The 13,835-nt window shown below is 41.9% G+C and overlaps 1 protein-coding gene across 7 annotated transcripts; it reads right to left on the bottom strand.

Moving 5' to 3' along the window:
- Window positions 1–546: 546 nt before the first annotated feature.
- On the bottom strand, window positions 547–13,621 carry stat1a (signal transducer and activator of transcription 1a). 7 transcript variants are annotated; one of them, XM_019877250.1, is made up of 24 exons: window positions 13,532–13,621; window positions 12,055–12,185; window positions 10,189–10,333; window positions 9,517–9,612; window positions 9,324–9,407; window positions 9,159–9,237; window positions 8,986–9,077; window positions 8,609–8,760; window positions 7,380–7,538; window positions 7,204–7,296; window positions 7,046–7,105; window positions 6,948–6,968; window positions 6,766–6,856; window positions 4,927–4,968; window positions 4,753–4,842; window positions 4,581–4,679; window positions 3,661–3,796; window positions 3,505–3,560; window positions 3,303–3,400; window positions 2,748–2,887; window positions 2,478–2,666; window positions 1,064–1,139; window positions 889–982; window positions 547–798 (listed from the first exon to the last, which is right to left on the bottom strand). In XM_019877250.1, the coding sequence occupies exons 2-24, from the start codon at window positions 12,180–12,182 to the stop codon at window positions 775–777; spliced, it is 2,244 nt and encodes a 747-aa protein (XP_019732809.1). In that variant the 5' UTR covers window positions 12,183–12,185; window positions 13,532–13,621; the 3' UTR covers window positions 547–774. The 7 variants fall into 7 exon arrangements, with proteins under 7 accessions (XP_019732809.1, XP_019732805.1, XP_019732807.1 ...); XM_019877246.1 differs by having other exon boundaries at window positions 13,475–13,606; XM_019877248.1 differs by having other exon boundaries at window positions 12,055–12,207; window positions 13,475–13,597.
- Window positions 13,622–13,835: the final 214 nt, after the last annotated feature.

Genomic DNA, 13,835 nt, shown 5'->3' with positions numbered 1-13,835 from the left:
ACAACATGAAAGCATGGATCCATCCTGCCTTGTATCAACGGTTCAGGGTGGTGAAATGGTGTGGGGAATATTTTCTTGGCACTCTTTGGGCCCCTTGGTACCAATTGAGCATCGTTGCAACACCACAGCCTACCTGAGTATTTTTGCTGAATCTATCCATCCCTTTATGACCACAATGTACCCAACTTCTGATGGCTACTTTCAGCAGGATAATGCGCCATGTCATAAAGCTGGAATCATCTCAGACTGGTTTCTTGAACATGACAATGAGTTCACTGTACTCAAATGGCCTCCACAGTCACCAGATCTCAATCCAGTAGAGCATCTTTGGGATGTGGTGGAACGGGAGATTCGCATCATGGATGTGCAGCCGACAAATCTGCGCCAATTGTGTGATGCCATCATGTCAATATGGACCAAACTCTCTGAGGAATGCTTCCAACACCTTGTTGAATCCATGCCACGAAGAATTGAGGCAGTTCTGAAGGCAAAAGGGGGTCCAACCCGTTACTAGCATGGTGTACCTAATAAAGTGGTCGGTGAGTGTATATTTCATGATAGTCGATTCATTTGTACAAGTGGTGAAACGTTGCGGCTTTCAGTTTGTCCCATCGGGAGTCGCCACAGCGAGAGCCAGCCGCAAGAGCGCTGTCGGAGTTCGAACCACCTTTTCTCGTTTTTTTGCACACATTTCTAAAATTGTGTGTTGTGTATGGAGGACGGCATCTTGTGTTTGGTGACCTCAAGAAACAAAACCTTCTCTGCAGCTCACTTTTAACCCTGAAAGTCTACCGTCATCTGGGAAGAAAAACACAACCAAAAAAAAGGTGTTTCAATTGGATTTCCTCGATGCGCAAAGCGTATTGGCGTCATTCGTTTTTGTCTCACCACATCAATATCTGTGTGACTGACTGACTGCTCCAAATAGCGGTACACATCAGGCGACATGGGCATCATTTTCTCTTGTAGCCGGGCTGGATGTCTGTAGCGTGGTGAGAGAAGTCACCTGTCACTTCAAGAGCTCGGTGATGCAACACGCTCCTCGTTTGACAACGCGGCTTACACTTCTGAGACGGAGATGAGCTCAGTCTTCATGTAGCCGCTCTTCTCCGTGTTCTCCACGTCCATGGGCTCCGGAGCTGGACACCAGTTGGACACAAACCACGTACAATAACAGCGGCGGTAAGAAGTATTACGCTGACTTCGTGACTACTCAAATTACCGTATTTTCCGCACTAAAAGACGCACTGGCTTATGAGGCGCACCTTCAATGAATGGCTATATTATAAATTTTTTTCATACATTGGACGCTTCACATTTTAAAGCGCAATCTACAATGTCTCCACGAGATGGTGATACACTCCTTCTATTCAACTCGAGAGGCGTCCGTTCAACTTGAGAGGCGTTCATGACCACCTCTGAAAAATGTAAAATAACTATTACTGTACTTAAATGAAACTACGAAAATTGAAAATAATGCATCAAAACAGAAAATCAAGCGAGGAAATCACAAAATAAATTCTATATCCCCCCCTACAGAATTTATTTTGTGATTTCCTCGCTTGATTTTCTTCGTAGTTTCATTGATGGAATAATGAATTTACGTTTTTCGCAGGCGGCCATGAACACCTCGAGTGGAACGGAAGAAGGCACGGAGTCCGTCAAAGACGTACAGTACCTGTATTTGTTGAGACTGTGAAAACCATGAATGAAGTCTGCGTTAAAAAAAAAAAAAAATAGAACCACAGCTCTCCCTTTTTCAACAAATACAGGTGAGTCTTTGTCCGTCTCTGTGCCTTCTCTTATTCCGTTCAACTCGAGAGGCGTTCATGACCGCCTCCGAAAAACGCTTTGGCATTTCCTTGATCATAGCGCCACGACTGCTACGATCAGATGTCAATAGTAGTTATTTATTCCTTTGTTGTGTATTCACAAATGATGAAATCACAATATGAATTCTGTAGGGGTGGCTATAGAATTTATTTTGTGATATCCTCGCTTGCTTTTCAAGTTTTGATGTACTGTATTATTTTCAATTTTTGTAGTTTCATTAAAGTAATCATTAGTTTACGTTTTTCGGAGGCGGTCTTGAACGCCTCTCGAGTCGAACGGAAGAAGGCACGGAGACAGACAAAGACGTACCTGTATTTGTTGAGACTGTTTTAAAAAATGAACACCACAGCTCTCCTTTTTTCGGAGCTGCAACACATACTTATTTAATAAAGCAGCGACACAGTTCACTGAACCAACAGCAAGTTATAACATTGGAAGCATGTCTCCAGGAAGGAGCCATCTTGGAGTTGATGTATTACCGTAATGACCATACAAAAGATGCACCGGATTTTAAGGCGCTCGGTGAGCTTTTAAGAAAATGGAAGACTTTTTGGTGCATCCTATAGTGCGGAAAATACGGTACTTGCATATCAAATCCGTTTTCCTCATCGTACTGTGAAAAGGAAAGATGGCATATGCCTTACCCTCGGAATTTTTGGCATAGTACTTCTTAAAGGCCACGTCTTTTGGGATGTCGGGGTAAAGGAAGCGCAGCGGGTTATCAGGGATGTCGTCGGTCGCCATCACCTTGTACGTGCGGATGATGTCGGCCAGTGAGACGGCAGTCAGATCTTTCTTTGTGTACGGCTCCACTGAGTGGAAGATGGGCTTGTCTGAAGGAAACAAAATCACGTCGGTCGGATACAAGTGATCACGCTCGAGTAAAGCGGGTGAAGAAGAGCTCCGGTGCTCACCGTGCATGTCGTGTTCGATCCACGTGAAGGTAATGGCACCTTCTTTGCTGCTCTCACTGAACCTGAGCAAGAAGGTCCCAGGGCACTTGTCGCTCAGAAGGGCCTTTTCGCGCTCCTTACTGATGAAGCCCAGGATGAAACTGCGTGGACATGTGACATACAGTATCGAGTCCGGTCAAGTTCATTTGATTGACTGTGGTTATGTCTGTGCACGTTAACACATACTATGCAAGCTAACACACGGGATGTATTTTGAAATTCAGTTCCAGAATTCCACCTTTCAATTTGAATCGTTGCATATATCGAGTGGCTCTATCGAGCAAATCTGAGCTGAGCTGCTCTAGAACCACGCTCAGCTACGGCTGTTGTTGTGCCCATTGCGCTGCCCATTATCCTTTTTTGTTTCACTTTCTATCAAGCCTGTGTCTCTCCATCCCGTTTTTTTCTTGCCTCCGCTGCCACTTTGCCAACGTGGCCACTGGTTGCTCTTCTCGAACGTGTCAAGTAAAGAAGAGTGAGTAAGGTCACTTCAGATTCCACACAGTAAAGACTCACCCGTCGTTCCAGAGGAAAAGCAAATGTCTCTTGATCAGATCCAGGATGCCTTCGATCCACAACCAGAAGGGAAACGCTTTCTCGTTGGCATTTTGTGGCTACACAAAAGCAATGTTTGTCTTAGTGGAAACGCAAGCGCATCATCTTATTGCACCACATGTGGCATTTTCTAAAGTGCTGTCCGATTCCTTCTGTTTGTCACCTTGCAGAACTTGTTCCAGGTAATTAGCCCGTCTGGGTTCCCCTGAGCTTTGGGACCTGCAGAAAGTCAGGCATTCTTCTCATCAACCCAAGAAGACACGTGAGGATTGTTGACATGTTTTCATGCTTTGGCGCGAGTTACGGTGGCGGTTCTGACCCAGCAGCTTGTCGGCCAGCATGTTGAGCTGCTCCTGGCTCAGGCCTCGCTTGGTGACAGAAGAGAACTGCCAGCCCAGAACCTCGGAGAGTTCAGACCACTTGGCTGCCGGAGGAGACAGGAAGAACTGCAGGTTCTGGAAAGGGAGACGGACCAAAAGGAGCATTAGTCAACCACTGATGGAGCGTTTGGGCTATCTGGCATGAAATTTCAGGATGAATGTTAAAATCCATGTTAACTTGTACAGTCAAACTTCATTTGACCTTCTCTCAACTTTCCAAAGCACAAGTCTGGCTGTTCAGTGACTGTGGTACATTTTCTACAACTTGCTGCTTTCTTAACAAGAAGATGAACTGCAAAATTCACAAGAGTTGTTTGATGAATGAGGATTTCCAAGGATGTCCATTTGTATGCCTTTCTGTGACTCTTCCAGTTTCTCTCTAACAACATGCTGATGACATTCTGTGACACTCTAAGCCAAGCGGCCACTTCCTATGTGAAGCCTCCTATTTTGGAATAATCTTGAGGCACCGTCAAAATGTTGAACATCCTAATCAACAGGACTGTTTCAAAGCTACTGTAAAATCCCGTGGATAATACGCCGCCCCAAAACTTTTTTTTTCTCTGTACCCTGTATTATACGGTACCCCAATGTGCTGGTATCCATTATTGTCATCTGGTTGCATTTGTGCAAGTGCATGTGTTAAATGCCCCCATAACAACACTCGCACAATACAGTGCTGAAGCTTTACAAGATGATGTAAGTTTACAAGCTTATGAAAGGTGAAATGAAGGTCACCTAGTGCATTTTCGAATCATCCTGAACTTCCAGCCCATGATGAGTTGCCTCGAACAGACTTGATACCATACAGGTGTCTGACTGAGTTAGTGGCCAACAACATTGGTGCTAATGTGCTCACCTTGGGCTCACTGGTCAACATGTTGTACCACAAGATGGAGGCCCAGCCGCTGGGCAGCTGACACACATTGGAGATCACCACCACGGGCAGAGACAGCGCCTGCCACAGAGACAATCAGCAGTCATCTTCTTAGGCGGCACAAGCAAAATCTTCACAACTCGCAGAGTCGCACCTCCAGCTTGATCTTGGTTCCGGACTGGCTGAGCTGCAGCTCCGACTCAAAGCTCAGAGAGTGAAGCTCCTTTGTGACGATCAGCGGGACCTAGACACAGCAACACACCTGTGTCCATATATTTCGCAGCCTGAGCGGAATGGTGCAAACCACAAAAATAAGTAGCCATCGTACCTCACTGTTTCGGTTTCCTGCGACTTTCTGCTCTTTTAATTGCTAAAAGAGTGCAAGGGTACAGTTTTAGTGGACTGAGATAGTTAAGTCAAGTACAACTTCATTGTCATCTGTGCAACATACAGCACAGATGAATTTTTTTTCCCTCTCAAACAGACAAGACAGGAGCCACTGCGGGTGCCCGTGCCGCCATTAAAAGAACAGTTAACATAAAATGATAAACTAATACAACACAACACATAAGACACAGACAGTCCTGCAATCTTAACCACTTTTCCTGCATACACTTTGTTGTTTGAAGCAGTTATAGAAGGGCATGTCCTGAAAATTCTCGACTCAGAAAAGGTTTTTGATCTTGGACTTTAATGTGAAATTTCAGGGTGAACCTAAAATGTACAATAACCTTTCCAGGTGAACTGCTTTTTGATGTTCTCAACTTTGAATGCGTGTCTAACTGGTTCGGTTTCTCGAGTTCAACTTTCTGTTTTCGAACAAGGAGCTGAATGGAAACATTCACAGCAGATGTTCCATGCATGAACATTTCAAAGAACATCTACTTCTATCCCTTTCTGTGACTCTTTCAGTCTATCTATGTTGTGACCTGTTGATGACTTTAAGACATTCAAAGCTCAGTGGCCACTTCCTGTTTGAATTCTTGTTAGAAATTGCTTTTGCTTTTGGGTGGCCACTTCCTGTTTGAAGTCTTATGGTATTGGACGATTTCTTGGTGGCCACTTGGTTTCGTGATGTGAAAATTAGAGCTAGACTGATATGGATTCTATTGAGGTCGACAACAAGCTGATATACGGCAGAGTAAAATTCCGATAACCGATTAATTGGTGGATTATCTAAAAATATATATAATAAATAACGTATTTTTGTGGTTACTTAACAAGCTATGAATTACAGCAATCCCTCGTTTATCGCGGTTAACGGGGACCGAAATCACCCGCGATAGACAAAAATCCGCAAAGTAGCGAACCTCCCCGTATAGGTATATGTACATGTGTATGAGTATAAATAATATCTATAAGGCTAAATTTAATAGTATACATGCATGTTTGTAGTAATTAACATTACTTAATGCTATATACTAATATATTTAAACATGTATAAGTTAGGTTAGGTTTGTGTATGAATAACGAAATACAGTAAACACATACATGTAGTACTTGTATATGTTGCTCTATGTGATTTGCTGTTGTTTTGTTGACTTTCACTGCCTCTCGCGGTCTTTTTGTGGCATTTTCGCTTTTTTATATATATATATTTTTTTTTTAATGTTTGAAAAAATCCGCGATGCACGAGGCCGCGATAAATGAACCGCGAAATAGTGAGGGATCACTGTACAGGCAAAACAGTTGACTGATTTACAATACTTTGTCCTTTAGGATTTAACAACAGACCGAAAAAGTGCCATTTTTGTGTGTTTTTTGAAAGTCATTATCTTTGCCTCAGTTTGTAATGTGTTAAAATGAAAAAACGTTAATATTTTGACTTTTTTTTATGCTATTATCAGACCAATAAATTGGTTGAGCACCAGTTAATATCTGCTCCATGCTCCTTGTGAGTGTTTTCATTTTGTGTAAATGTGAACAGCATGACAAAAAGGACTGTTTAAATACATATTGTAAGTAACTGAACCGGGAAATGTATCGGGCAATTCATGGATCAACACCTGCTGTGAATTTCAGAGGTGCAGCTCCTTGTTAGACAACAGCAACTTGTGGAGCAACTACTCGATGAAAGGGCCAAATGCCCCCAACTTTGGTGTGTCGCTCTCCCGTAACCTTATATTCAAATCTCACCAATTCAACTGTGAAATAAAATAAGACTTGCCAGATGTCTAAACTCTGCTGCCAAGCTGCCGTTCGACTCCTCCATGTTCATGACTTTGGTGTTTGTTCCCAAGATGTTGAACCTACGGAACCTAAAAGACACAGGTGGATCGCTCACTGCCATTTGGCATAAAGGATGTACTTAACTTACTGCATGAACCAAGTGTTAGAAGGACGACATACCCTTTCTTGTCCGTCACATCTCTGAAAAGATCAAGATGGCACATTAATGGCAAGTTCTTACAAAGTATTGTTGTGCATGTGGCAGCATGAGACTGTACTTGTCAAATAGCGCCTTGACTTTGAGCTGGTAGTTAAACTCAGGGAGCTTCACCAGGAACCTGAACAAACATAACGGATGGCAAGAAAATGGGAGTATGGCATCAGTACAGTATGTATGTCTTGTTTGCCGAATGCTGAGCTGAGCTGTTTCTTTTACCGCAGTTTGACAGTGAACTGAATGGCGGTTTTCAGCACCAGGGGCCTCTGAGGGTGGGTGGGCATGCAGGGCTGCCGCTCCACAACCAAAGCGCTGCTCACACAAAAAAAAAAAAAAAAAATGACGCATCACCACATTGGATGAGGAACCGGCCAAGAGAGGATCACTGATGTTACTTGGAGAGGAGGGTCTTCAGCAGCTCCAGGGCTCGGACCTCCAGGAAGTCTTTCTTCAAGGTGATGGGGTCGCTTTCGTATGTGAACTTCTGCTCCAGCTCTTGCAGCTTCTTCAGATGCTGGCGAAACTGTTGAAGAGTCTCTGCTACTGTGGTGAACCTGCAGGAGACAGGGACTTGCTGGTCAGAGCCATTGCTTGGGTCACTTTTTTGCTTTGTGTTGCAAGCTAAACTTTTGAGCTTCACATATGCTGCCACGCGAGTAAAATAGGGGGGAGCCACACTCACGACACACTTTTGACTATTTATTGAACGAGATAAGCCACCAAACACAGAAATACAAAATGAAAACACGTACAAGAACCATGGAGCAGATATTAACAAGACTCCACCAATTGTCCAGCTGATTTTATTGGCCGTTATTAGCTTTTCACTTTTTTTTTTTTTGCCAATATTTACTCATTTCTTTCTTTTTTTTTTTTTTTTTTACACATTAACACATCACAACATAACACAAAGATAATGACATTCAAACATTTTTCTCATCCCATTTCCCACCCCGCAAAAATCGGCAAAACAAATCAGCCATTTTTTGCCAACTTTTCAGTCTGTTGAAAAGTTAAACGAATCCTAAAGGACAAAGTCATCTGAAACAGTCAAATGTTCTGCCTCTAATTCATACTTTTATTGTTGTAAGCATTAAGGGACCAAAAAAAGTCATTTTATTCATTGTATTATTTTTTTCTAATGAATTCTTAATTCATTTCTACTTAATCATCCGAGTGATGGGCTGTTGGCATTTTATTCTGCCAAATATGGCATTGGCCCTGCGATTGGTCGGCAACCAGTTTAGGGTGTACCCCGCTGACTGCCCACAGACGGCTGGGATAGGCTTCAGCACTCCCGTGACACTCATGACGATATGCAAATTAGAAAATGGATGGATGGATTGCATTGGCCTAAAAAACAAGTCCCTGTCGGTCAGGACCTAATATAAAAATGTTATCAGAATTCTATTGTGCCAGATACTGAAATCGGCGTCAGAAACCCCCATATGATTGTGTCCTCTTAAAAACACATTGCACTTGGAACAGATTATTTGTATTTCAGTTCATTTAAATGACGAATATCTACTGTGTTTGATCTGCGGGTTAGTCCCGGAATGAATCCGAGCGCGAAGTCAAGGTAACAATGTAGAGCCGGTACATTTGAGATTGAGCCGGCGCTCACCAGTTCTGCAGCTGATCCAGACAGGCGTTGGGCGGGCCGCCAATGCAGGCAATCTGCTGCCGCCGCTTCCACTCAGGCAGCTCCTCGGAGATCAGGTCCGACAGCAATGCTTGCGTCACATTCAGGAGCTCCGACAGCTGGAGCATCACGTCCTGATTACACAGAGGTTGACGTGACTTTTCTTTTACTGTCACTAGAAATCTCATTTCGATCACATGCTTATGAAAGCATTCAATTTCGACAGATTTCAGAAATTAGTTTTTGTCTGCAGTATTGAACAGACGGTGTTTCTTTTGATTTCACACGACATCCATGGTTGGGGCTGACATTGTCACGTGGTATCAAATTTGCCTGCATCGATCCAAGGATGAACCTACCTGACGTTTGGCTTTCAGATCCAAACACATCCGGGTGATGACCATCTTCTCCCTCTCCACTTCCTTTGGCCCCATATCGTTCAGTTCGTTCTCTACACAAGCACCCAAGCCCTCATGTCAGATCCACTCATGCGACTTTTACGTGTCTTAGCCTTTTAGACTGGCGTGGTCACCTCTGTTCCTCAGCGTGTTGAACTTGAAGTCGTATTCATCTTGCTGATCCTCCAGATTTTTTATGGTTTGATCTGCCACCTGAGACACAAATTTGTTAAGAATATTGGAAACATCCGCAAAGCCAAACCTGAAGCGGAGCGCATGAAATATGGTCAATGTATCACCTGAGCTCTCTCCCGCATCTCCTTCACTTTGCCGCCCAGTTTCTGTTTCTCCACCACCATGGCTGGCGCCATTCCCTCACCCTCCTGCAATTTTTACATTCCCGTTTTAACTTGACATCTGGAAGTGTCTTTCAGACATCAATCCAAAGCCATCCTTCCAATAGTTTTGTTGAAAGTACAAGGGCCATTTTACCATGGAGCTCTTTGCGCACGCAAGGATCATGCGCTCATCCTTTAGGTTCTTTGAAATGATCATGGCCATGTGCACTGGGTCATCCTGGAATCGATCCTGGAAAATAAGCTTATCAATGAATCGAACAGAATGAAAGAGTTTAGCTTCATTGTCATTTTAAGGAAATTTAGAGTGCCCGACCATTTGTGAAAATAAAATTATGGAAAAGTAAACAATAATAAATAACAAACGCAAACCCAAATGTCAGGTATAAAGAACATACAATCATACATTCATTGCACTTAGAATGTGTGTGTGGATAACTTAAAATGGTGTAACATTATACATAGCTTCCAAAATAATAGACAACATGTTGTGGCTTTCTACTGGAGATACCTATTTAATTGACTATGATGCGGATAGATCCGGTGAGTGGTAGGCTGCTGCTAATGCAGTCAGGTGAACAGAAAAGTCAAGCCAGATTTTTTTTCTACCTCTTAATAACTCGTCTTGGCTATTTTAATGACCTCGTTGTTCATTTTGTTTGTAGTATCACCTTCATTTTGATGTAACCCGGAATAACATTGACAGGCGCAACTTTTTGTAGTCAACAATGGAGGAACGACTAGTGCATCATGCTTAGTTAATTACGAAGAGTTGGGGGTGGAGGTGGGGTGCACAGCGCAGTCTGACCTGCAGGTTCCTCTTAATCTTACGGCAGTTGTGTTGCTGTAGGAAGTTGTTCTCCAGGGCAAAGCGGCTATGTTGGTCATCCAGCTGGGATAGGAGTTCATGAAAGCGCACGATGGCTAACGATTCTTGACCTGCCACCAAGTCCCTAGGAATGCCCACACAATACAATACAATACAATACAATACAATACAATACAATACAATACAATACAATACATACTGACTTATATAGCGCTTTCACAACAGCGGCAGCTGTAACAAAGCGCTTAACAAAACAGTTAACATAAAGTGAAATAATAAACACAACACAAAACATAAAACACGGACAGTCGTGCAGTCCCAACCACTTTTCCCTCACACGCTTCGTTGTTTGAAGCAGTTTGAGATGAAAGAGGAGAGAATCAAAGTGTCCTTTCACCAGTGGATCAGATACAGGGGATGTGCTGATCAGAACTACAACTCAATATACACTATCATATGAGGTGGTAGTATTTGTTCCATGAAAGGTTATTCATTTACTCCCAACAGCCCATTTGTTCCTTTTAGCTGCACTGTTCCTGGTACATGCGGATGGCAGATTTTTCTGGGGCCAATCAGATTACAGCCTCAATGTGTGGCCAAGTCAATGTAACCTGCCCAGAGCCTTCACAATTAGGAGTGCTGCTTCATGCAACTTCAACTATATTAGCAACGTCCGTTAGGATTTCAAATTCTTTCTCACTTGGCCCGAGCGCTGGCCCTCGATGATGACAGCATTTTGTCTTCTGCCTGGTCGGTCAGAGTAAAATTTGTTACAGCCTACTTGGACTTGGCATAACATATCTGTAGCGATCTATACAATTCAATACATTTTAATAATCAGCATCTCTGTGAGTAGGATGTACGATAAATCCTGCATTCTTGCATTTCGGCATCCCTGGATTCACCGATTCTTTTTCAATATTTTGTAAAATATTTGGTTAATATTTTATTCTATTTTTTTGCAGGGGAGGGGCAACACTGTTCTTCATGGAAAAGCCACACTTATTCAAAACTTTTGGGGGTCATTTTTTTACTCAATTGAGTGGGCAGATTGAAGATTTTCACAAAAAAAAAAAAAAAAAAAAAAAAAAAACCCTCCAACTAGCAGGGGTCCACTCTATTCTATTTGTATTCTTAATATTTTGCCATATTATTATTTAAATATTTTGAACCGCTCCAGATGATGTACATTGCTTGTTTTTGCATTGTACTGATGATTTCTATAATTGCAATGTGATAGTGGTAGTAGGCCCAGGTACTAAAAACTTCAAACTCAATACAGTAGAGCCTTGAGATACAAGTTGAATTTATTTCTGTGATCCCATTCTTAACTCAAAACACTCATATCTGAAATCATTGCAAATTGAAATAAATGGAAATGCCATTTATCTGTTCCAGCCTCCCACAAAAAGCGAACAAAAATGTGTGTAACCTCTATGTTTTTATTCACTTAGTTGTGCTTTGTAATGTGTTTCCTATTTTAGGAAAACAGCACTCAACAACACTGTACTTCATAAAAACATGAAGTCGTAACATATTTGGAAAGAATTTAAAAATGTTGCGCATCATGATATTTCATTGGTGATTGTGCGGCTTCTTCTGGTGTGTCCTGGTTGTCAACTTTGGAGCAGGATATTACAGACTTATTGTACCTATGGCCAAGAATATATGCCTGTGAGCAATTTTATGTTGTCTGTCTACATGTGTTGCTGTGTTCAAATATCTATTACTTAAAGGGCTATAACATTGCGACAGTGATGATATTGGTAAGCCTGCCCATGGCATCTTGCATTGTTTGTCGGCATTGCATTCTTGATGATTTTGCGTCAGTGTGAGTAATCTCACCAGTCGATGCTCTCAATCCACTTGCACAGGTACTCTCTGATGTCCATGGGGAATGAGTCATCATAGAGGAGGTCCACCTTCTCCAGGTACTTGGAGTCCAGCATCTGAAGTTGGTTCCACTGAGCCATCTCCTAAAAAATGAGCAAAACAAGTCTTGGGAAATACGGTTAAGCAATTTAATTGTGTTATATCTGGTCAAGGTGCAGATGTGGCAAAAGTAGTCACAATCTGCACTGAAGTGTATATCCAGATACCTGTGTAAAAAAAGGCAGTAAACAGTATAGAAGCAATGATTCGACCCCTTAAATAGAACTAAAAAAGGACTTAAGTACAGTACTTGGTACAACAGTAATAATCAACTTTTTGTGTCACTTATACTTACCATTTTGATAACTTGGGTCATTTTTTAACCAACATCTAACTTAAGAAATACATTGTATTTGTTTTTTGAGACAAGATCGGGTGGGAAAAAATACCTCTAATCTGGTGATTTTCAGGCTGGCGTAAGACAATCATTTTTAAGGTTGACGATGTTAAATATCTTGTTGCTCCTTATCTATTTGTTTTAATGTTCTGAGGTACTTGTCTTTCCATTATTCCTGCTGTCCCTGTTTGATTTGGTTTCTGTTTGTGTTCTGTCTGATGACCTGGCCTCACCCACCCACAATCTCCGACTGGCCACTGCAGTGTTCAAGTAAAAATAAAACAGAAACCATGTGGCGCATTTATTTATGTGTCTGTCTGTCTTCCAAACTATGGTGGATAAATTGACGGTTGGTGCTCAAAATGTCAACACAAGTGAAATATGAATATAAAAAACATTGCTTTAAAATAATATTTTTAAATTACAACAATATATAGCCCACATACACATATAGCAGCTTATTTTAAAAAGATAAATTGGTGCTTTATTTTCTCATGTGGCTCCTTTGGAAAATTATCTGATCTCAAGATGTCAATAGCCGCTAACTTTATCGCACTACATTTGTCGTGACGTCGTCTTGTCGTCATCCACGGAGGTTGAAAACAGGAACATTTCGAAAGTTAAGGGAAAAATGTGTCGCAATTTAGGCGTAGAAGGTTTTCAGATATAGACAGACAGATATCTACATTAAAATATAGGACGTGAAAGTAAAACGTCGTGGAAAATATACATACACAAAAAAATACAATACGTGTACTGCGTTACTTCTGGCAAGGTGACCAGCGTCAATCAGACATTCCACGGAACCACAGGTTATCATTACAGTAACTATTACTGTATACATTACAGCAAGTATTTGACATAATTTGCTTGTTAAGTTTAAAACAAAACACACCTTATTTAGTTTTGAAGCTGCTCACATGTACGACTCGATTCGGCACCCGAAAAGCGTGTCCAACATTCCCACAGCGGACGTAAACAAATACTGAAATTTACCGTTTATGCTTAGGCGGAATAAATAAGTAGCACAACGGAAGAGGCAAATAGATGTACTTGTAGTGTCCTGCTTCGTATTTGGCTTGCGTCTTGTTCCTTGTTCTGACAGATTTTGTCAGTTTGTCTGTGACACGAGAAGTAACCAATCGCCGCAAAGATTGTGCGACAGTGACACGCCCATTTCTCAGTTTAACCAATCAAATTGTTCGAAACTGGCTGTTCTGTCACTGAGAGTTCGCCCCAACAAAGCAAAGAGTCCTTATTTAATTACATGTGAAATATCTCGTTACAGCGCAACACCAACCCTAAACATGTGAGCATTTTGGTGGATTTTTTTGGTATCATAATTTTACTTGCAGTA

The sequence above is a fragment of the Hippocampus comes genome, unplaced genomic scaffold (assembly GCF_001891065.2).
Source record: "Hippocampus comes isolate QL1 unplaced genomic scaffold, H_comes_QL1_v1.1 scaffold167, whole genome shotgun sequence".
In the NCBI taxonomy this organism is placed as follows: Eukaryota; Metazoa; Chordata; class Actinopteri; order Syngnathiformes; family Syngnathidae; genus Hippocampus; species Hippocampus comes.
The sequence above is the reverse complement of the archived record's forward strand: the minus strand, read 5'-3'. Positions and strand labels throughout refer to the sequence as shown.

Coding starts and splice junctions, on each gene's coding strand:
- stat1a (XM_019877250.1), bottom strand. CDS start 12,182: ATGGCTCAGTGGAACCAACTTCAGATGCTGGACTCCAAGTACCTGGAG. Junction 9,613..10,188: donor AGATTAAGAGGAACCTGCAG/GTCAGACTGCGC, acceptor CTTATTTTCCAG/GATCGATTCCAGGATGACCC. Junction 4,680..4,752: donor GAACCAAGATCAAGCTGGAG/GTGCGACTCTGC, acceptor TCTCTGTGGCAG/GCGCTGTCTCTGCCCGTGGT.